This window comes from Antedon bifida, chromosome 6, assembly GCF_963402885.1.
Source record: "Antedon bifida chromosome 6, ecAntBifi1.1, whole genome shotgun sequence".
Lineage (NCBI taxonomy): Eukaryota > Metazoa > Echinodermata > Crinoidea > Comatulida > Antedonidae > Antedon > Antedon bifida.
In genome coordinates, this window is record NC_136231.1 from 24,865,808 (window position 1) to 24,892,583 (window position 26,776).

Consider the following 26,776-nt stretch of genomic DNA (forward strand, 5'->3'; position numbering starts at 1 on the left):
ATAATGTGATTTCACAAAATGGCGTATACGTGACGTCACGGATGAGTGATCACGCTGAAAAGCTTATTATGTCTAAGTTAAAGTATTTGAAAGACATTGTGTAATTTTTGTGATCATTGACATTTAACTTTTTGAGATAATTGTTACACAAATTTGTACAGAGAGAAATAAATAATAAGAATAAGAAGAAGAATAAAGATTTGATACAATAACAATAGGTGATCATTTTATTCTAAATGATCACCTAATAACAATAACAATAACAATAACAATAACAATAACAATAACAATAACAATAACAATAACAATAACAATAACAATAACAATAACAATAACAATAACAATAACAATAACAATAACAATAACAATAACAATAACAATAACAATAACAATAACAATAACAATAACAATAACAATAACAATAACAATAACAATAACAATAACAATAACAACTAGAATTTAATTCGTCACTTTGACGAATTATAGGTGATCATTTTTATCATTTTATTGACATTAATATTTTTTAAACATGCACGTACGTTAACATACAATCGGAAAATGTTGATGTATGCCATCCCATTATACGCTTATAGTGCTGAATTGTGCCTATTATATGCCATATACCTTATGTACAGTATATACTGTATATCTATATACAGTGTAGCATTGGTGAAATTACGGACACACATCATGTTCTAATTTTTCGGCACTGATGACATTATCAAAATAAACTTGTGGATAACAATATCGAAAGATAATGAATTGAGCAATAAAATATAACAATTAGAAGAAAATTTGGCACGTAGAAGGGCGGTGCGCGCTCTTTAAAAATTGTATAACTTTGACGAAAGAGATGAAAAAACTACTTTTTAACTTCAACTGGCCATATGATAACGTCACAATATCCGATAGGCTTAATTTTTATAATAATTCATATCTACATTTCACCAGCTCTCATAATAAGTTATAAACATCAAGGTCAACTTTAATTCAGAAGAGCTATAAGGTATTCAAATATACGTTGTAGGTGAAATTACGTAACCACCGTTATACAAATTTTAAGACGTGGTGACGTCATCATAATGAAAATATTGGCAACTCATAAGTAACATAATTGGTTGAGGTAGAATATATTGAAAATGTAAAGAAAATCGATAACAGATAAGCGAGTTGCGCTCTGTTGAATATGGTGGTCCATTACAAAAGGGGAAAAAACCCTATTTTAAAAATTCATGTGGCCAATTGATGACGTCATACCATTTTGTACGTCTAATGTGTATATACATTTATATCTACAACTCATTGGCTTCCATAATAAGTTAAAAAAATTGGGAGTCACCTTCCATTCTGAAGAGTTATATTCATTTTAGAAAGGCCTTATTTTTTACCATTTTTAGCACTTTTGTACAATTAATGTGCGCATTTTGTCATTTTTAACGTGCTCGTATAGCACTATTGTAAGTAGAAATGGACTCAAATTTGGTGAATGTACTAAGGAAGATGAGTAGAATGCAATTTGTACCAAAAAATTGTATTTTTTACGCTTTCTATGTACGCACGCGCAAAAACGTGTTTTTGCGCAGTAATTTTTTAAAACACGCAAATGGCCTAATTCATGCTCTTAATTGATCAAAACGTAATTTTGAGCTTTTTAAATTTTTAACGCACGTTTTTACGCGCATGACCCTACATGCGCGTGCGTTTTTCTTTGCTAATATTTTTACACTTGACCTGAAGTTTACGTGTAGTAAATTTCATTATTATGTGATGATTAATTATGGAGATATGATTGATAATGTGATTTCACAAAATGGCGTATTATTGACGTCACGGATGAGTGATCACGCTGAAAAGCTTATTAGGACTAAGTTAAAGTATTTGAAAGACATTGTGAAATTTTGGTAATCATTGACATTAAACTTTTTGAGATATTTGTTACACAAAATCTGTACAGAAAGAAATTGTGAAGAAACATTTTTTTTTTATAAAAACAATTTCTCACTAGAATTTAATTCGTCACTTTGACGAATTATAGGTGATCATTTTCATCATTTTAATGAAATTAACATTTTTTAAACATGCATGTACGTTAACATGCGATCGTAAATGTACGCCATCCTATGACATGATGCATATACACTTATAGTGCTGAGTTGTACCTATTATGTGTCATATACAATATGTACAGTATATACTGTATATCTATATACAGTGTAGCATAGGTGAAATTACGGGACCCACATCATGTTCTAATTTGTTGGTATGATGGAATTATCATAATAAACTCGAAGATGACAATTTCGAAAGATAATGAATTGAGCAAATAAATATACGGATTGGAAGAGAATTTGACACGTAGAAGCGCAATGCGCGCTCTTTGAAATTTGTATACATTTGACGAAAGAGAGAAAAAAACTACTTTTTAACTTCAACTGACAATTTCATAATGTCACAACATCCGATAGGCCTAATTTTTATATGAATTCATATCTACATTTCATCAGCTTTTATAATAAATTATAATCTTCAAGGTCACCTTTAATTCTGAAGAGCTGTAAGATATTCAAATGTATGGTGTAGCTGAAAATACACGACCTTGGTTTTTCAAGTTTTTACGCGTGATGACGTCATCAAAATAAAAATGTTGACAACTCATGAGAAAGATAATTAATTGAGCAAGCACATACTAAAATTTGTGCAAAAATTGGGTTCAAATAACGGAGATGCGCTCTATTGAATGTGATAACCCACACAAAAATATAAAAATTACTAATTTTTAAATTCAAGTGGCCTTTTGATGACGTCATATCATTTTGTACGTCTAATGTGTATATACATTTATATCTACAACTCATTTGCTTCCATATTAAGTTAAAAAAATTGGGGGTCATCTTCCATTCTGAAGAGTTATATTCATTTTAAAAAGGCCCTACTTTTTACCATTTTTAGCACTTTTGTACAATTAATGTGCGCATTTTGTCATTTTTAACGTGCTCGTATAGCGTTATTTTAAGTCTGAATGGACTCAAAGTCGGAGAATGTACTAAGGATTATGAGTAGAATGTGATGTGTACATCAAATTTTATTTTTTACGCTTTTTAAAAATCCCGTGCGCAAAAACATGTTTTTGCGCAGTAATTTTTTAAAACACGCAAATGGCCTATTTCATGCTCTAAATTGATCAAAACTTAATTTTGAGCTTTTTAAAATTTTAACGCGCGATTCCATGCGCATGACCTTGAAACGCGCGAGTTTTTATTTGCTAATATTTTTACCCTTGACCTGAAGTTTACGTGTAGTGAATTTCATTAATATGTGATAATGAATTATGGAGATATGATTGATAATGTGATTTCACAAAATGGCGTATACGTGACGTCACGGATGAGTGATCACGCTGAAAAGCTTATTATGTCTAAGTTAAAGTATTTGAAAGACATTGTGTAATTTTTGTGATCATTGACATTTAACTTTTTGAGATAATTGTTACACAAATTTGTACAGAGAGAAATAAATAATAAGAATAAGAAGAAGAATAAAGATTTGATACAATAACAATAGGTGATCATTTTATTCTAAATGATCACCTAACTAGAATTTAATTCGTCACTTTGACGAATTATAGGTGATCATTTTTATCATTTTATTGACATTAATATTTTTTAAACATGCACGTACGTTAACATACAATCGGAAAATGTTGATGTATGCCATCCTATAATACGCTATAGGCTAGTGCTGAGTTGTGCCTATTATATGCCATATACATTATGTACAGTATATACTGTATATCTATATACAGTGTAGCATTAATGAAATTACGGACACACATCATGTTCTAATTTTTTGGCACTGATGACATTATCAAAATAAACTTGTGGATAACAATATCGAAAGATAATAAATTGAGTATTAAAATATAACAATTGGAAGAAAATTTAGCACGTAGAAGCGCGGTACGCGGTCTTTAAAATTTGTATAACTTTGACGAAATTGCTTTTTAACTTCAACTGGCCATATGATAACGTCACAAAATTCGATAGGCTGCATTTTTATATGAATTCATATCAACATTTAACCAGCTCTCATAATAAGTTATAATTGTCAAGGTCAACTTTAATTCAGAAGAGCTGTAAGGTATTCAAATATACGTTGTAGGTGAAATTACGTAACCACAGTTATTCAAATTTTAAGACGTGATGACGTCATCAAAATGAAAATATTGGCAACTCATGAGTAACATAATTGGTTGAGGTAGAACATTTTAAAAATTACAAGAAAATCGATCACAGATAAGCGAGTTGCGCTCTGTTTAATATGGTGGTCTATGACAAAAGGGGAAAAAACCCTATTTTAAAAATTCATGTGGCCAAATGACTACTTCATACCATTTTGTACGTCTAATGTGTATATACATTTATATCTACAACTCATTGGCTTCCATAATAAGTTAAAAAAATTGGGGGTCACCTTCCATTCTGAAGAGTTATATTCATTTTAAAAAGGCCTTATTTTTCCCCATTTTCAGCACTTTTGTACAATTAATGTGCGCATTTTGTCATTTTTAACGTGCTCGTATAGCACTATTTTAAGTCGAAATGTTCTCAAATTTGGTGAATGTACTATGGAAGATGAGTAGAATGCAATTTGTACAAAAAATTGTTATTTTTTACGCTTTCTATGTACGCACGCGCAAAAACGTGTTTTTACGCAGTAATTTTTTAAAACACGCAAATGGCCTAATTCATGCTCTAAATTGATCAAAACGTAATTTTGAGCATTTTAAATTTTTAACGCGCGATTTCACGCGCATGAGCCTAAGTGCGCGTGCGTTTTTATTTGCTAATATTTTTACCCTTGACCTGAAGTTTACGTGTAGTGAATTTCATTATTATATGATAATGAATTATGGAGATATGATTGATAATGTGATTTCACAAAATGGCGTATGCATGACGTCACAGATGAGTGATCACGCTGAAAAGCTTATTAGGACTAAGTTAAAGTATTTGAAAGACATTCTGAAATTTTAGTAATCATTGACATTAAACTTTTTGAGATATTTCTTACACAAAATCTGTACAGAAAGAAATTGCGAAGAAACATTTTTTTTATATATAAAAACAATTTCTCACTAGAATTTAATTCGTCACTTTGACGAATTATAGGTGATCATTTTATCATTTTATTAACATTTTTTAAACATGCACGTACGTTAACATACCATCGTAAAAAGTTGATGTACGCCATCCTATGACATGATGCATATACACTTATAGCGCTGAGTTGTACCTATTATGTGTCATATACAATATGTACAGTATATACTGTATATCTATATACAGTGTAGCATAGGTGAAATTATGGGACCCACATCATGCTCTAATTTTTTGGTATGATGGAATTATCAAAATAAACTCGAAGATGACAATTTCGAAAGATAATGAATTGAGCAAATAAATATAAGGATTGGAAGAGAATTTGACACGTAGAAGCGCAATGCGTGCTTTTTGAAATTTGTATAATTTTGACGCAAAAGATGAAAAAACTACTTTTTAACTTCAACTGGCCATATGATAATGTCACAACATCCGATAGACTTGGTTTTTATATGAATTCATATCTACATTTCAACAGCTTTCATAATAATTTATAATCATCAAGGTAACCTTCAATTCTGAAGAGTTGCGAGATATTCAAATATACGCTGAAGTTGAAATTAATCGCACCATGTTATTCAAATTTTTACGCATGATAACGTCATCATAATGAAAAGGTGGAAACTCATGATAAAGATAATTAATTTAACAAGTACATACTAAAATTTTAGCGAAAATCGGGCTAAAATAACGGAGATACGCACTATTGAATGCGATAACCTACACAAAAAGATAAAAATTCCTAATTTTTAAATTCAAGTGGCCATTTGATGACGTCATACCATTTTGTACGTCTAATGTGTATATACATTTGTATCTACAACTTATTGGCTTCCATAATAAGTTAAAAAAATTGGGGGTCACCTGCCATTCTGAAGAGTTATATTATTTTTAAAAAGGCCTTAATTTTTACCATTTTTAGCACTTTTGTACAATTAATGTGCGCATTTTGTCATTTTTAACGTGCTCGTATAGCACTATTTTAAATCGAAATGGACTCACATTTGGTGAATCTACCAAGGAAGATGAGTAGAATGCAATTTGTACAAAAAAACATTTATTTTTTACGCTTTCTAAGTACGCACGTGCAAAAACGTGTTTTTGCGCAGTAATTTTTTAAAACACGCAAATGGCCTAATTCATGCTCTAAATTGATCAAAACGTAATTTTGACCTTTTTAAATTTTTAATGCGCGATTTCACGCGCATGACCCTACGTGCGCGTGCGTTTTTATTTGCTAATAATTTTACCCTTGACCTGAAGTTTACGTGTAGTGAATTTCATTAATATCTGATAATTAATTATGGAGATATGATTGATAATGTGATTTCACAAAATGGCGTATAAATGACGTCACGGATGAGTGATCACGCTGAAAAGCTTATTAGGACTTAGTTAAAGTATTTGAAAGAAATTCTGAAATTTTGGTAATCATTGACATTAAACTTTTTTAGATATTTGTTACACAAAATCTGTACAGAAAGAAATTGCGAAGAAACATTTTTTTTGTACAAATACAATTTCTCACTAGAATTTAATTCGTCACTTTGACGAATTATAGGTGATCATTTTCATCATTTTAATGAAATTAACATTTTTTAAACATGCATGTACGTTAACATGCGATCGTAAATGTACGCCATCCTATGACATGATGCATATACACTTATAGTGCTGAGTTGTACCTATTATGTGTTATATACAATACAGTATATACTGTATATCTATATACAGTGTAGCATAGGTGAAATTACGGGACCCACATCATGTTCTAATTTGTTGGTATGATGGAATTATCATAATAAACTCGAAGATGACAATTTCGAAAGATAATGAATTGAGCAAATAAATATACGGATTGGAAGAGAATTTGACACGTAGAAGCGCAATGCGCGCTCTTTGAAATTTGTATACATTTGACGAAAGAAAGAAAAAAACTACTTTTTAACTTCAACTGACCATTTCATAATGTCACAACATCCGATAGGCCTAATTTTTATATGAATTCATATCTACATTTCATCAGCTTTTATAATAAATTATAATCTTCAAGGTCACCTTTAATTCTGAAGAGCTGTAAGATATTCAAATGTATGGTGTAGCTGAAAATACACGACCTTGGTTTTTTAAGTTTTTACGCGTGATGACGTCATCAAAATAAAAATGTTGACAACTCATGAGAAAGATAATTAATTGAGCAAGCACATACTAAAATTTGTGCAAAAATTTGGTTCAAATAACGGAGATGCGCTCTATTGAATGTGATAATCCACACAAAAAGATAAAAATTACTAATTTTTAAATTCAAGTGGCCTTTTGATGACGTCATATCATTTTGTACGTCTAATGTGTATATACATTTATATCTACAACTCATTTGCTTCCATATTAAGTTAAAAAAATTGGGGGTCATCTTCCATTCTGAAGAGTTATATTCATTTTAAAAAGGCCCTACTTTTTACCATTTTTAGCACTTTTGTACAATTAATGTGCGCATTTTGTCATTTTTAACGTGCTCGTATAGCGTTATTTTAAGTCTGAATGGACTCAAAGTCGGAGAATGTACTAAGGATTATGAGTAGAATGTGATGTGTACATCACATTTTATTTTTTACGCTTTTTAAAAATCCCGTGCGCAAAAACATGTTTTTGCGCAGTAATTTTTTAAAACACGCAAATGGCCTATTTCATGCTCTAAATTGATCAAAACTTAATTTTGAGCTTTTTAAAATTTTAACGCGCGATTCCACGCGCATGACCTTGAAACGCGCGAGTTTTTATTTGCTAATATTTTTACCCTTGACCTGAAGTTTACGTGTAGTGAATTTCATTAATATGTGATAATGAATTATGGAGATATGATTGATAATGTGATTTCACAAAATCGCGTATTAATGACGTCACGGTTGAGTGATCACACTGAAAAGCTTATTATGGTTAAGTTAAAGTATTTAAAAGACATTGTGAAAAATTTGTGATCATTGACATTTAACTTTTTGAGATAATTGTTACACAAATTTGTACAGAGAGAAATAAATAATAAGAATAAGAAGAAGAATAAAGATTTGATACAATAACAATAGGTGATCATTTTATTCTAAATGATCACCTAACTAGAATTTAATTCGTCACTTTGACGAATTATAGGTGATCATTTTTATAAATTTATTGACATTAATATTTTTTAAACATGCACGTATGTTAACATACGATCGGAAAATGTAGATGTATGCCATCTTATTATACGCTTATAGTGCTTAGTTGTGCCTATTATTATGCCATATACATTATGTACAGTATATACTGTATATCTATATACAGTGTAGCATTGGTGAAATTACGGACACACATCATGTTCTAAGTTTTTGGCACTGATGACATTATCAAAATAAACTTGTGGATACCAATATCGAAAGATAATGAATTGAGCAATAAAATATAACAATTGGAAGACAATTTGGCACGTAGAAGTGCGGTGCGCGCTCTTTAAAATGTGTATAACTTTGACGAAAGAGATGAAAAAACTACTTTTTAACTTCAACTGGCCATATGGTAACTTCATAACATTCGATAGGCTTAATTTTTATATGCATTCATATCTACATTTCACCAGCTCTCATAATTAGTTATAAACATCAAAGTCAACTTTAATTCAGAAGAGCTGTAAGGTATTCAACTATACGTTGTAGGTGAAATTACGTAACCCCCGTTATTCAAATTTTAAGATGTGATGACGTCATCGAAATGAAAATATTGGCAACTCATGAGTAACATAATTGGTTGAGGTAGAATATATTAAAAATGTAAAAAAAATCGATCACAGATAAGTGAGTTACGCTCTGTTGAATATGGTGGTCTATGACAAAATGGGAAAAAACCCTATTTTAAAAATTCATGTGGCCAAATGATGACGTCATACCATTTTGTACGTCTAATAGGTATATACATTTATATCTACAACTCATTAACTTCCATAATAAGTTAAAAAAAATGGGGGTCATCTTCCATTCTGAAGAGTTATATTCATTTTAAAAAGGCCTTATTTTTTACCATTTTTAGCACTTTTGTACAATTAATGTGCGCATTTTGTCATTTTTAACGTGCTCGTATAGCGTTATTTTAAGTCTGAATGGACTCAAATTTAGTGAATGTACTAAGGAAGATGAGTAGAATGCAATTTGTACAAAAAAATTGTATTTTTTACGCATTCTATGTACGCACGCGCAAAAACGTGTTTTTGCGCAGTAATTTTTTGAAACACGCAAATGGCCTGATTCATGCTCTAAATTGATCAAAACTTAATTTTGGGCTTTTTACATTTTTAACGCGCGATTTCACGCGTATGACCTTGAAACGCGCAAGTTTTTATTTTCTAATATTTTTACCTTGACCTGAAGTTTACTTGTAGTGAATTTCATTAATATGTGATAATGAATAGTAAAGATATGATTGATATTGTGATTTCACAAAAAGGCGTATAAATGACGTCACGGATGAGTGATCACGCTGAAAAGCTTATTATGTCTAAGTTAAAGTATTTGAAAGACATTGTGTAATTTTTGTGATCATTGCCATTCAACTTTTTGAGATATTTGTTACACAAAAAGTGTACAGAAAGAATAAAAATAAAAAAAAAAATAAATAAAGATTTCATACAATAACAATAGGTGATCATTTTATTCTAAATGATCACCTAATAACAATAACAATACTAATACTAATACTAATACTAATACTAATACTAATAATAATACTAATAATAATACTAATACTAATACTAATAATAATAATAATAATAATAATAATAATAATAATAATAATAATAATAATAATAATAATAATAATAATAATAATAATAATAATAATAATAATAATAATAATAATAATAATAATAATAATAACTAGAATTTAATTCGTCACTTTGACGAATTATAGGTGATCATTTTTATCATTTTAATGAAATTAACATTTTTTAAACATGCACGTACGTTAAAATACGATCGTAAAAAGCTGATGTACGCCATCCTATGACATGATGCATATACACTTAAGTGCTGAGTTGTACCTATTATGTGTCATACAATATATACAGTATATACTGTATATTTATATAAGGTGTAGCATAGGTAATATTACGGGACCCACATCATGTTCAAATTTGTTGGTATGATGGAATTATCAAAATAAACTCGAAGATGACAATTTCGAAAGATAATGAATTGAGCAAATAAATAGAAGGATTGGAAGAGAATTTGACACGTAGAAGCGCAATGCGCGCTCTTTGAAATTTGTATAACTTCGACTAAAGAAATTTAAAAACTATGTTTTACCTTCAACTGGCCATATGATAACCTCACAACATCTGATAGGCTTAATTTTTGTATGAATTCATATCTACATTTCATCAGCTTTCATAATAAGTTATAATCTTCAAGGTTACCTTTAATTTTGAAGAGCTATTAGATATTCAAATGTATGGTGTAGCTGAAATTACACGACCTAGGTTTTTTAAGTTTTTACGCGTGATGACGTCATCAAAATAAAAATGTTTACAACCCATCAGAAAGATAATCAATTGAGCAAGCACATACTAACATTTTTGCGAAAATCGGGCTCAAATAACGGAGATGCGCTCTATTGAATGTGATAACCCACACAAAAAGAAAAAAATTACTAATTTTTAAATTCAAGTGGCCATTTGATGACGTCATACCATTTTGTACGTCTAATGTGTACATGAATATGTATCTACAACCCAATGGCTTCCCGAATAAGTTAAAAAAATTGGGGATCACCTGCCATTCTGAAGATTTATATTCATTTTAAAAAGGCCTTATTTTTCACCATTTTCAGCACTTTGATGCAATTAATTTGCGCATTTTGACATTTTTAACCTGCTCGTATAGCGTTATTTTAAGTTGGAACTGACTCAAATTTGGTGAATGTACTAAGGATGGTGAGTAGAATGCGATTTGTATAAAAAATTGCATTTTTTACGCTTTGTAAGTATCGCGCGCGTAAAATATTTTTTTTGCGCAGTAATTTTTTGAAACACGCAAATGGCCTAATTCATGCTCTAAATTGATCAAAACCTAATTTTGAGCTTTTTAAATTTTTAACGTGCGATTTTACGCGCATGACCCTACGTGTGCGCGTGTTTTTATTTGTTAATATTTTTACCCTTGACCTAAAGTTTACGTGTAGTGAATTTCATTTATATGTGATAATGAATTATGGAGATATGATTGATAATGTGATTTCACAAAATGGCGTATAAATGACGTCACGGATGAGTGATCACGCTGAAAAGCTTATTAGGACTAAGTTAAAGTATTTGAAAGACATTCTGAAATTTTGGTAATCATTGACATTAAACTTTTTGAGATATTTGTTACACAAAATCTGTACAGAAAGAAATTGCGAAGAAACATTTTTTGTTTTACAAAAACAATTTCTCACTAGAATTTAATTCGTCACTTTGACGAATTATAGGTGATCATTTTTATCATTTTATTGACATTAATATTTTTTAAACATGCACGTACGTTAACATATGATCGGAAAATGTTGATTTATGCCATCCTATTATACGCTTATAGTGCTGAGTTGTGCCTATTATATACCATATACATGTACAGTATATACTGTATATTTATATACAGTGTAGCATTGGTGAAATTACGGACACAAATCATGATCTAACTTTTTGGTATGATGACATTATCAAAATAAACTTGTGGATAACAATATCGAAAGATAATGAATTGAGCAATAAAATATAACAATTGGAAGAAAATTTGGCACGTAGAAGCGCGGTGAGCGCTCTTTGAAATTTGTATAACTTTGACTAAAGAATTTTAAAAACTACTTTTTTGCTTCAACTGGCCATATGATAACGTTACAACATCAGATTGGCTTAATTTGTATATGAATTCATATCTACATTTCACCAACTCTCATAATAAGTTATAAACATCAAGGTCAACTTTAATTCAGAAGAGCTGTAAGGTATTCAAATATACATTGTAGGTGAAATTACGTAACCACCGTTATTCAAATTTTAAGACGCGATGACGTCATCGAAATGAAAATATTGGCAATTCATGAGTAACATACTTGGTTAAGGTAGAATATAATACAAATTAAAAGAAAATCGATCACAGATAAGCGAGTTGCGCTCTGTTGAATATGATGGTCTATGACAAATGAGGAAAAAACCCTATTTTAAAAATTCATGTGGCCAAACGATGCCGTCATACCATTTTGTACGTCTAATGTGTATGTACAATTATTTCTACAACTCATTGGCTACCATAGTAAGTTAAAAAAAATGGGGGTCACCTTCCATTCTGAAGAGTTATATTCATTTTAAAAAGGCCTTATTTTTTTACCATTTTTAACACTTTTGTACAATTAATGTGCGCATTTTGTCATTTTTAATGTGCTCGTATAGCACTATTTTAAGTCGAAATGGACTCGAATTTGGTGAATGTACTATGGAAGATGAGTAGAATGCAATTTGTACAAAAAATTGTTATTTTTTACGCTTTCTATGTACGCACGCGCAAAAACGTGTTTTTGCGCAGTAATTTTTTAAAACACGCAAATGGCCTAATTCATGCTCTAAATTGATCCAAACGTAATTTTGAGCTTTTTTAATTTTTAACGCGCGATTTCACGCACATGACCCTACGTGCGCGTGCGTTTTTATTTGCTAATATTTTTACCCTTGACCTGAAGTTTACGTGTAGTGAATTTTATTAATATGTGATACTTAATTATGAAGATATGATTAATAATATGATTTCACAAAATGGCGTATAAATGATGTCACGGATGAGTGATCACGCTGAAAAGCTTATTAGGACTAAGTTAAAGTATTTGAAAGACATTCTAAAATTTTGGTAATCATTGACATTAAACTTTTTGAGATATTTGTTACACAAAATCTGTACAGAAAGAAATTGCGAAGAAACATTTTTTTTTTATAAAAACAATTTCTCACTAGAATTTAATTCGTCACTTTGACAAATTATAGGTGATCATTTTTATCATTTTAATGAAATTAACATTTTTTAAACATGCACGTACGTTAACATACGATGTACGCCATCCTACGACATGATGCATATGCTTATAGTGCTGAGTTGTACCTATTATGTGTCATAGAATATATACTCTATACAGTACAGTGTACAGTATATCTATATACAGTGTAACATAGGTGAAATTACGGGAACCACACATTTTTTAAACATGCACGTACGTTAACATACGATCAGAAAATGTTGATGTATACCATCCTATTATATATGCTTATAGTGCTGAGTTGTGCCTATTATATGTCATATACAATATGTACAGTATATACTGTATCTATATACAGTGTAGCATAGGTGAAATTACGGGACACACATCATGTTCTAATTTTTTGATATGATGGAATTATCAAAATAAACTTGAAGTTGACCATTTTGAAAGATAATGAATTGAGCAAATAAATATAAGAATTGGAAGAGAATTTGGCACGTAGAAGCGCAATGCGCGCTCTTTGAAATTTGTATAACTTTGACTAAAGAAATTTAAAAACTACTTTTTAACTTCAACTGGCCATATGATAACTTCGCAACATCAGATGGGCTTATTTTTTATATGAATTCATATCTACATTTCATCAGCTTTCATAATAATTTATAATCTTCAAGGTCACATTTAATTCTGAAGAGCTGTAAGATATTCAAATGTATGGTGTAGGTGAAATTACACGACCTACGTTATTCAAGGTTTTACGCGCAATGGCGTCATTAAAATGAAAACGCTGACCACTCATGGAAAGATAAATAATTAAGCAAGCACATACTGCAATTTGTGCAAAATTCGAGCACAAATAACCGAGATACGCTCTGTTGAATGTGATAATCTACACAAAAAGATAAAAAATCCTAATTTTTAAATTCAAGTGGCCATTTGATGACGTCACAACATTTTGTACATCAAATGTGTACATGAATTCATATCTACAACTCAATAGCTTCCTGAATAAGTTAAAAAAATTGGGGGTCATCTTGCATTCTGAAGAGTTATTTTCATTTTAAAAAAGGCCTATTTTTCACCATTTTCAGCACTTTGATGCAATTAATGTGCGCATTTTGTCATTTTTAACCTGCTCGTATAGCGTTATTTTAAGTCGCAACAGACTCAAATTTGGTGAATGTACTACGGATGGTGGGTAGAATGCGATTTGTACAAAAAATTGTATTGTTTACGCTTTTTAAGTATCGCGCGCGCAAAAACGTCTTTTTGCGCAGTAATTTTTTGAAACACGCAAATGGCCTAATTTATGCTCTAAATTGATCAAAACTTAATTTCAAGCTTTTTAAATTTTTAACGCGCAATTTCACGTGCATGACCTTGAAACACGCAAGTTTTTATTTGCTTATATTTTTACCCTTGACCTGAAGTTTACGTGTAGTGAATTTGATTGATATGTGATAAAGAGTTATGGAGATATGATTGATAGTGTGATTTCACAAAATCGCGTATTAATGACGTCACGGTTGAGTGATCACACTGAAAAGCTTATTATGGTTAAGTTAAAGTATTTAAAAGACATTGTGAAAAATTTGTGATCATTGACATTTAACTTTTTGAGATAATTGTTACACAAATTTGTACAGAGAGAAATAAATAATAAGAATAAGAAGAAGAATAAAGATTTGATACAATAACAATAGGTGATCATTTTATTCTAAATGATCACCTAATAATAATAATAATAATAATAATAATAATAATAATAATAATAATAATAATAATAATAATAATAATAATAATAATAATAATAATAATAATAATAATAATAATAATAATAATAATAATAATAATAATAATAATAATAATAATAATAATAATAATAATAATAATAATAATAATAATAATAATAATAATAATAATAATAATAATAATAATAATAATAATAATAATAATAATAATAATAATAATAATAATAATAATAATAATAATAATAATAATAATAATAATAATAATAATAATAATAATAATAATAATAATAATAATAATAATAATAATAATAATAATAATAATAATAATAATAATAATAATAATAATAATAATAATAATAATAATAATAATAATAATAATAATAATAATAATAATAATAATAATAATAATAATAATAATAATAATAATAATAAGAATTGTGAATGGACAACAATTTTTGGTGGATTGTTGTTTTAATCTCGAAAAGAACAAAACAATCTTCAATTTCAACATCAGATATTCCAGACCTTTTGCAAATGAGTAAGAAACAAAGAAAGGATGTGCGCAAACAAGTGAAAACAATCTAAGAATTGCCTTAGAAAACCAAGAAAATGTTTAGACATTTTTTTTAAATAGTATTGTTTTTTAAGCTCTGTTTCCTTTCCTCACTACTCTTTAAAATTTGTGACCGTGTGTTGCTGTTCCGTTCCAGAATGTTTTGTTCCAAAGTGTTTATGATCTTTAGTAGAATAGCTCTTTCAGTAATGTATTTGACTTTGACTGACTTTATAAGATTGTTTTATTCCATGATTATTAAAACAATTTAACATTTAATATTTTGTGGGGTTTTTTTTCTTCTAGAGAAAAATGTAGCAAAGAAGGAAAGAAAAGCGTAAATAAATACTGGATGAATTGAAAGAACTTGTAAAAGGCAAGTGTTATAGAGGTACAGTACCTTATTTTATATAGTTATATAATAATGTTGTATACTGCCCTCTACGCATGTACTAACACATTTAATTAGGTTAAAAGGCTAGTAATTGGTAACATTTATTTACAAATTTGATTAGTTTAATATCAAATGTTGTATACTGCCCTCTATGCATGTAAGCACAGTGACGTTAAAGTTTGAATATGAATTACGTACTATTTATGAGGTTAAAGGCTTTAAAGCATTGGTTCCATTTTATTATTTGCAAGTACAGTGACTGTAAATATACATTGTTGAATACTCCCTTTATAATGAATGATCATGTATAAATTGATACTGTGTATTGTTTCATACAATGTATGGATATTTTCTTGTTTTATTTCATATCTTTTTCAATAAAAGAATAATTTCTTAGATCATATTCTAAAACATGTCGAAATACAAGTATGCTAAATTTTTCGTAAAGCAAATGTCACGATACGAAACAAAGGAATAGCGCAATCATATAATACGAACCGCATTTCACGTCAGTGTACCGTAAATCTTCTAATTGTAACCCTGGGTTATTATTGTTTGATTGTTTTTTAGAGTGGGTTACTATTAGAAGGGGGGTTACTATTAGAGTAGTGGGTTACTATTACTAATCTTAAATTAGGCACCTGAAAATAGTAACCCACCCCAACTTTTCCGGTCTGCAAATCATAGCAAAATAATAAACAGTACGAATAAATAATTTGTTTGAACTCTAACTTTATTTTATAAACTCAAAAATACTCAATCCTCCCGAGATCAACATGCATTATCTCCTTGTTTTCAAAATACGGCTGCATCATATATGCGACCAGTCTTCATAAATGTCATTTTGTCAATAGTTTTTGTGACCATATGGGTTACTATTAGAGTAGTGTATTATAGTATTGACTTATAAGGCGGGTTACTATTAGATGTGGGGTTACTATTGGAGTGTGGGTTACTATTAGAAGATTTACGGTATGTAAAATGGTCCGGCACAAAGAAGCGTCTGAAGTAATTGAGATGGCGTACAATAAACATGCAAATTTAAGTGTTCTACGGTCCTTCATTTGCTCTATTTAAGGTATAACATTATTTTCAAAAAGTGGTTAAAAACAAACCGGACAAATCATTTGAATATTATATTCATAAGTACTCTTAATTACATTTAATCCAGTGTAAAGTAGGACAAATTTTTATAGTTCCGCAAGAGGCGTGGTGTATATTCTATCTTTTCCTGTTTACAGCTATAAGCTATACCGGGACGCACAGAGTGCCAAAATACCAAACGACATTGACACTGCAAATACGATATCATACGGTAAAGTTTCAACATATTAAAAGATTATCTTTTAATGAAAGATATATAATTTTATGACTATATGTATAATATAATATAGACATATCTAATGTACTTTTGTTTAAATATACCACGCAGTAGCGGAAAACGCCGAAGATACAAGAAAGGCCAGAGGGCGCTCATTAGTTATTTATCCTGTTAACAATTCATTGATCAGATAGGCCTATATAAATCGTAAAGAAATGAGGCTGGCTACGTTTCGATTATGCCTACAATGTGAGAAATTGCTCATTTTATGTTCTAATTTAATAAATAATATGTAATTTAAATAAATAATACGTGTCACGAGATGATTGTACAACCTGAAATACACCCTACATAATATTTAATATTATTTCGAGTTTCATATATTTATTTTCGATCAAAAGAATAGTAATAATAAGATAATAATATTAGGTTCTTCTTAGGTTAATGATCGGTGAATCAAAGAAACTTGTGTCTCGAACGAAATGACTCAATACTTACAACAGACAACAACCAAGCGTTGGTCGTGTCAATAGTAAAGCTAACCAAAACTAAATCAGACATTTGTTAGGTAGCCCTAGGTATAGGTACGTCCAATAGATTCCCAATCAATATTGTTATCAAAATAAGAGATATTATTAATTAAACTATTGGGCTACACTTCCATAGATGACGACTGAACTGTATTCATGCCTCATTTGGACAAGTTTATTTGCAAAAGGACTGACAAACGCAAATATATATTTCCTACGGATATACTAAATTATTTAATTATTCTCCAAGTACCATAACCACAATTTTGTGTTTCCAAAAATCAAAACTTGTCATAATATAATAATAAATCAGGACCTTTTCTCAGAGACTGTCTATTAAAAACTCTCATTAAATTCTCTTGTTCAAATACCTTGAATTGAATTCACATTTATTCACAATTCATTATTATCAAAAATATGTAAAAGAAAGAGCGTATAAAATATAAAACATATCATTGATTCTAATCATATTTTAAAGCAAAGTTTGTCTTAGTTTGAACACATATACAAGGTAGAAAAGTAGAAATGTTCAATTGTCAATTTTGTTTAGTGTTTCAATTTGTTAATTATTCTTATAGGACTGTTATTAAACATACTTTAATACACAAAGTTTTGTATGAGTTTTTTCCTACACACAAGACCATAACTGAGATCAGTAAGCAGGCATATTCTGTTGATGTAAAATAATACATTTTGTATATTAAACGTAGCAATCCGTTCCCACACATATGAGACTTAAATAAAGGTGTATTTTTCCCCTTTTTTAAATGTTTTTGTTGAATATGCCATTTTATGTCACATAATAGTTATTCACATTGACCAAAAATTGGATCGGGAAAAAAAATATTTATCTGAAAGAAGTCACTGGGTTTTTGGTCGAATTTAACCGTGTATTTTGTCTTTTTATAATTAGTGAAAACATTATTTTGTAAAGTTTTTTTTTCTACGATAGTAATTATCTTGATTAAAACTGTAAAATGGCTTATTCAGAGTAAATTTTTTTATTAATCTTCATTTTTCATGTTTTTGGCGGACAATACATTTTAATAGGTGACCACAACTCAACTATTCTCTTACCATGCTCATCAATTGTTACGATGCACCAGTTTTTTTGTTTTTTTCGGCCTTATCTTCGACATCTACTTACTGATAAAGATACCGAAACATTTCTGAAATGATAGTATCAAGTATTTATAACCACATTTAGTACATTGATGTTTAGAGAACAGCGATTAATTGTTCTTTTATTTTGAAAAACTGATGAAATCAAAGAAAACCGAAAATTGTCTATAATCGTTGTTATGGGTATCTCTAACTATTTCTTTCATAATGACATATTTTAATAGGTTTTTCATGTGAAAACTAAAGTTATTAGAGCATAATTATGATAATTATTATTATAATTGCACATTATAACTACAATAACTTTATCAGGTGTAATATTTCATTTTAGATTCACAGGAACTTTTGGTTTTGTTTAATATTAATACTGTACATACTTTTAGGAAATATATAATCTATCTATAAATTTAGCATAGTGTGTAATAATGTTTAGATGGCGTGACAGTCAAAGATATTAAATTTCAGTTTTCTTTTTAACAACTTTTTCATTAAATTTCAGTTTCGTTTTCATTTTTCATAATCCATCAATTTTCTATGTCTAAATATTGATACAGAAATGTAACTGTTTGACCAAAATAAATTGTACCAGCTCTTTTTAGTACTCTCTGAATTTAAGCATTTTTTTTTATTCTTACGCAATTTGATTTTATTTAATAGAACAGCAAAATGATACATGTTTTGTATTCAATGAATGGGGAGAGTATCATAAGTTGAAATATTGACTGTTCATTATTCAGAGATGTAAAAATTATTAATATTTCTATATTATACTTTTTTTATATTTTTAAAGGGCATGATAGAATCCATAAGAGAGGTCGTAGTTCAAATTCTTTACACACATGATGGTGCTCGTGTTGCTATGCAATGTATTTGGCATGGCACAGCAAAGGTATGAAATATATAACTAACACATAATACACAGGCACATCATCTATAGAGATAGATATAAATCTAAAGCCAGTTTATAATTGGCCAATCAAACATTTCTGGGCTTCAGTTTGTTGTGAATTCTTTAGCTTGGCAAGAATTGTATGAAAATGTGAATACTGATGCATACTGACTTTAGAATTCTCTCCCAATAGATTCCCCTAGTGTAAAAAAAGGCTTTAAATTGTACATAAATCAAACAAACATTAGAATTGCCTAATTTAGCTCATGCTTTACAAAAAAACTTATTCATGAAAGTTTTTTTTATGTTTATGTACATCCCAGCAACAAGCTGAATTCCAATTTATATCATAGCCTCTATTTCATTTATTTTTAATTATTTTATAATGATATGCATTTTAATTGTTAATAATAGCTTTGTAATTTTATATTTTATGTAGGATCGTGAGGTTATTATGAAATCTTTCAAGACGTATGTTTCCAAGATACGCCGCGAGGAGTACGGCCATTGGGTTATGTTGGCATTGTTTGATTCAGTTGACGACACAAAGCTTCTGGCTAAGATTATTCTAACGGTATGTGTGTCATTAATTGAAATATTTTGGAAGTTAAAATGATAAGCATAGTAGTGAGATAGTTTGGACTTTGTACACAGTTAGGTGCTGCGAATAATACCTCAGAGCATGATGCAACAGATCACTACAAATATCATTTACAAATATAGTTATTGTAGATAGTGAGTACTAAATTGTAGGACTTTGGAACATTTATTTACCTACACTTAATTAACGTAATTTTACCCTAAAACAAAAAACTTCACTGATACATATACATGATAGTTACACTATCATTTTATTCTTTTTATATTATTGTGTGTACATGATCTGAAAAATAGAAGAGCATTGATTTATTTATTTTTATAATGTAGTTTATTTGAAATAATGTTAGTTTTATTAGTTCTGAAATATATATATACTAGCAGGTACCTGTCCAATGGACAGGCACCATGATAAATTAAGTGCATACAGTACATGTTCTAGAATTGGATATGTGTATATGGCACGAAGTATTTATTATAATATCCTGGATTTATAAAGCACTTTATGTTGTGAAACCTCTAAGCGCTGATCAAACAGTAGAAACTGAGGGGCTAAACCCAAACCCAAGTATGGGGATACGCCCCAGGGTTCGGTCTAAATTGAACCCTGGTGGTGAGAACCACTTGTGGCTCGATCAACCCTAGTAAAGAAACTGAAACTCATAATGTAAATAAGCTTACTGTATTCTTAAATTAGGAAAGAAAGAAAGTTTGTTTTCCTGTTCACGCTTATAATTGATTGACCTAATTGACTTTGATATTGATATTTTCGTATGTATTTTAAAATAAATAATGGGGGCATGAGCTGAGAATATTTTGGTTTAGGATTTATGTTAGAAATTATTCAGTACAGCATGGTAGTCAATTGTATGCTTGATTTACGATGACCTGCTGTCCGTGGCACTCTTTAATTGTTATTGTGTATTGCATACTCGATCTATTTTGCCAGTCGGGAAACCGCCGAGCATTCAAATATTCCAAAGAAAATTGTCTAAAACGCGAACATGCTAGTATCGGATTTGGTATTATAATATAGATATTTATAAGCCCCATTTCCTATGTTTTAAATCTAATAATTTAAGATCACAAACTACATTTAATGTAAAAATAAACACTAAATGGTCCTATTGCGATATTTTTTTTGTCTTTAAACAGTTAAAAATGTGAAAAATAAGTCGATTCTAATAATTTAAGCGGTCCTCTATAAATCCCAACATGCATTGCACGCGGATTAAAATTTTTGTTTTTCTTCTGTGATTCACCCACTTTCCATAGGCCCCAAAATACAAATGAAAGAATTGTAACTTTTTGACGAAAATGCCAGGTTTTTCCCAATTTGTATTAACAGATTCCGGTAAAAATAGAAAGACAATAAATTCAGCAACTAAACAACATCAGGCTATGCTTATAGCTAGCGTATGATGTTCGTACATTACTGTTTACCAGGTAGGCCTAAAAACTAGGCTAGGCTTAAAGACCGTCTACGAGAGGTTCACTGCGAGTTACTTAAGTAGTAATTAATGGCCTGAATGAATTTAGAACCTTTATTTGATATTATAGGAAATGATGAAGTGTTTAAGTGAAATCTGTGAAGATCAATATGGTAGAAAGGTGTTGTTATACATCCTATGTCACAGACATCAACAACACTTCCATCCTCACATCATTGAATTACTGAAAAGGGGAGATGGCAATGCACATAGGTTAGTTCATTATTCTTGGTATTGGTTGGTATTGAGTTGATATAATGATATCATCATTATAATTTATATTGCTGTGCTTTTCATGGATAAATAACATTTGAGGAAGTTTTTAACTTTAATTCTAACAGAACATTGTAAACAAACTTTCTGATTTGTCGATAATGCAAATATATTCATGACCATGTTATTATTACATTTTTTGTACTGTAGTTTTGTACCAGCTGTAAAAAAGGTTTTGTTGCATAAGTACAGTAATTTATTGCAACGCACACCAGTTTTACTCCACAAAAAGTTGACCATTGATGATGATTTATACTTTTGTTTGAATAGAAAACAATAACAAATTCTTTTTGGTTTTAAATGTATGGTCAATCATAGAAATCTATCAAATTGAACATAAGTCACGTTGCACAACTCTGACGTCATTGAAAAATAAGTTTCCAATTAAAAAATGTTGTGCTTTCAAGTTAAAAAATTGGCAGAAAGAAAGAAATAAGATGATCCTTGACAATCATAATGGTTATCTAGCCATGTCTGGATAAACTAAACTTATGCTTGCTGTTAACATAATATTTAATCTTTTAAAGTAAAAAAGATGCCAAGACCAGGAAACAAGAGTTGATAGAATCTGTGTCAAAACCATTGCTAGAACATGTAAAGAATTTTGCCAGACAGCTTGTACGCAACAAACAAACATGTCTTCTTGTTACGGCTCTCTACCAAAATACTATTGGTAGGTTTTACCAATTATTATATTCTATATAATATCTATACTCTACATGGGATGTATTCTTAAATTTATTTCATCTCGGACACATCCATCAATAATCTATTAAATTATGAAAAATAATTCTTGCCTTAATTTGTATTTCAACTTTAAAAACTTGGTATTATCTAAGTTTTCATCTCAGTAATGGTAGTTGGGGGTTATTTGTTTAAAAACAATCAAACATTATTGGAACTTATTAATATTAATTACTTTTTACAGGTGATAAGAAACCCCTAATGGAAGCTATCTGTGGGTTAGCATCAGAAGAGTTGGTAGCAATTCCAAGAGATTCAAAAGATGCACTTGATAAGGTAATTGGTCATGGCTAAAACAAATTTTATTTTTTAATTTAAAGTGGGTTTTTTTCTGGATGAGGCATGGTTATTCTAATAAAGTCATTTTTAAGAGTGTATACAATCCATTTTTTTGTAAACTAAGTACCTATGGAGTTCCCACTGTGCATTAAATATGTGTTTGGTGCATTCAACTAATGTCTTCAACCATATTTCCTTTAGATGCATATCATTGAGCACCCAGCAGGACATTTAGTTTTGAAAAAACTCATACAACTAGACAAGGAGACACAAGATACAGGTTAGTATTTTAAACCATAGTGAAATGTCTAGTGGATCTGCATGCAACTCTGATGATGAATGTGGAACAGACAGATATAATAAAATAATAATTGAAGTTTAAGTTTCACCTTCAAAGTTGCAAAACATTTATTTACATACTGTACTCTGACATAAAAGATAATAAGGTACAATGCAATAAATTATTGATATAAGTTCATAGAGGTATGAAGGCAGATGCCTAGAAAAATTTGTTTAGGTCTCTTTTGTTGTACCCACATGAACTGTCTGTGATAATGTCTACTTAACTACTCCTAATGATAGATATGGAATGTTAAAAGATATAATGTATCTGTGTCTAATAAGCTATTTATATTAATATTGTACATACTGGATAAAATATTGATTTATAATTCATTATTGTTTTACTTGATTACATAATTTGTATTTTACATGTAAAACAGTTATATATAATAATGGATCATAGATGTAATCGCAACAATATCTGCCATCTATTATGGTTTTTTTTTGTGTAGTTTTCTGTAAGATGTTGATTGATAAAGTTGGTACAGATAAGATAGCAACATGGAGCACTATAAACAGAGGAGCTTTTATACTTGTTAGGTGAGTGAATTCATTCATTTTTAGGGCTGTCTGTCTTTTGCTTATAAATCTTTTTTCAGGGTTAATAGGAATGCTTCAGTAGTAGTTTACAAGAATTAAATAGTTTTGTTTTATTTATTTTTTTGACACACATTTTCTTTATACTATATATCATATTATCGATAAATCTTACTTTTGTAATTATGATATAAAACAACCCCATACTACTACAGTACCCCACATTACTAGATATTATTTATAAAATCATAAGTTTATAGAAAAAAATGAAATGTGTACAAAGCAATGTGTGATATTTTATGATAATTTGTTCATTTTTCAGTTTGATGGATTGTGGAAATGATGATGTGAAGAATGCTATTAAAGATGCTATGACACCTCTCATTAAGAATCTACAAAAAGCTGACTTCAAGGGAGCTGAAGTATTGCAACAGAAATTAGAATCTTAAAAATTTTATGCTGTGGACTTTACCACTGTGCGATCCATTTTTATCATAATGCAAACAATGACATTTTAAAAAGTCAATAATTCTGTAGCGATAAAAACAATTTATTATTTATCAGTGTTTGTCAAAAGAACAAATTGAAAACATTGACATTGCGAAAAGTACCTACTATAAATCCACCGCCATGTTAATTCCGGAGAATATATAAATCTATTTATAAACAATGTAGACTACTGTACTGTACTATTAACATTCAAGATACAGAAGTACTTGAAGGTTATTACGATATTAATGGTGATTATCCACGCACAACACAAGTAAAGTTCAAACTTGTTACAATGCAAGTTTCTGATAATAAATACAGTTATCTAGTAATATGAAATAAATGTTTAACTTTCTAAACAGTTATGGAAGGCTAATTCAAATGTTGGTTACAAAATTGTCATTTTAAAGTTCAAAATGTGTAGGTTCAATAGTAATTAGTTTTGTGGAGTGTAAGTGGATTTGTTTAGAAATAGCTTTTTTAACCCAATCATCACCAAATAAAACCAGAAATTCCTACTAAAGATATTTTTATAATGTTTAAAAAGTTGTTATTCATTGGAACTATATAGCAATGTAATCAACCTAGTACCACCACTAGATAAACTGGTAACTGCACACAGTTGTTTCTCATTTCCAGAGCTTGCTCCAATATTAAATTAAATCGTTTCGTATCGACAACTGATGAGAAAAATGTTATATTTAAAACAAACATAATCAAAATGTAGAATGACTGCAAATATCCAACTTACTCTCAATTTAATTCATATTATTATTCATAACACAATTTAACCCAATACAGCACAAACTACGTCATGGATAAATCCATGCTTGTTTGTTTTCAGGGTTATTTAATAAGTTCAAATCAATTCAATGGTACACCACATGACTTGTTATCTTTTACTGTTAACGAATTAATTTTTGTTACCTGCCTGGAGTCAATATTTACTTAAACAGAATTATTATCAGACACTGGCTTTAACGACATAGTCAGGGAAGTCAGTACATCTGGAATTCGGGGCTTGTCAACATTCGAAAACGTAAGTATGTAACACAGTAATTATACTCTACAAAAATATTGATAAAAGGTAGGAATAAATTAAATTTAAATCATTTTATATATTATTCTCTTCAATTCGTTCATATTAGTGGTTACTTACATTAAAGCTTTCATTAATATTAGTGTTCATTTTGATTCATATACAGGTTGTATTCGGACTGTAACCTAAATTACTCTTGAAGAAGTGTTTTGTACATCTCAACAAATTTCATCTGTGGATAATCGGCTTGTGGTTTAAGGTGTAATTGAAGAATCCCGAGGTAGGTTTTTGAAATAGCTGTCTTTATCTCAAATGTTAGACCCAGGGGAAGCCAAGCACGACCATTACAGGTGTACATTCTACAGTGCGAACGGGCCCAATGTTGTTAAAAAAGTTAAAAATTGTTACAATGCAAGTTTCTGATAATAAATACAGTTGTGTAGTAATATGAAAATAATAATAAAGGTTTAACTTTCTAAACAGTTGTTCCACCCAGTACGTACGTTTTTAATAACAGTTAGTGTAAAAGAATAGTAATAGTACAAAAGTATACAAGTTTAAATCGTTTTTATCTTTCCTTCAATTCATTCATAATATTAGTGATTATTTACAGTTTCATAAGCTTAATTGTCTCCCAACGCTTAGATTAACTTCAGTGTTCATATTTCTGATATGTGATCTGTGATAAGGAACAAGGCCAACAGCCATTAAGTCGCGTGCTACAATGCATAGTGATACCGGACCGACAGACAGACCGACAGACAGACCGACAGACCGACCGACATAGTGAACTATACTGACCGAAATTACTGAACATGTTTAAAAATGTTGAAATGTTTAAAAACATTTATATTTTTTTAATTTACACACGCGTAGCCTGTCACTTTTGACGTGCTCGTATAAGGTAATTTCGAGTTAAGTAAGTCAAGAAAACAGAAATCGGGCAAAAAGAGTGCGCAATAACATTTAACGCGCAGTGCGCGCGCAAAAATCTGCGCAGTCATGGCAATTTTGTAAACGCTTAAAATTGCCTGAAACGTACTCTTATTTCATCGAAAATAAATTTTGAAAATTTTAAGCGCGCGTACGCATGCGTTACATGCGCTACGCACGTAATTGTATTGCCATATGATGATTTATGCCCTGAAATTTATGAGTACCAAATTTTATTTAATTGTGATTCATGGTTGTGAAGATATGATTACAAACGTGATTTCGTTAAATCGTGCGTAGACC

At 29.7% G+C, this 26,776-nt stretch overlaps 1 protein-coding gene across 1 annotated transcript; it reads left to right on the top strand.

Annotated features, from left to right (window-relative positions):
- Positions 1 to 19,654: 19,654 nt before the first annotated feature.
- LOC144844934 (pumilio homolog 3-like) lies at positions 19,655 to 24,601 on the top strand. The gene is made up of 8 exons (XM_078702047.1): positions 19,655 to 19,750; positions 20,190 to 20,324; positions 21,908 to 22,050; positions 22,638 to 22,783; positions 23,039 to 23,130; positions 23,335 to 23,413; positions 23,928 to 24,015; positions 24,335 to 24,601. The coding sequence occupies exons 1-8, from the start codon at positions 19,655 to 19,657 to the stop codon at positions 24,459 to 24,461; spliced, it is 906 nt and encodes a 301-aa protein (XP_078558173.1). The 3' UTR covers positions 24,462 to 24,601.
- The last annotated feature ends 2,175 nt before the right edge of the window (positions 24,602 to 26,776 follow it).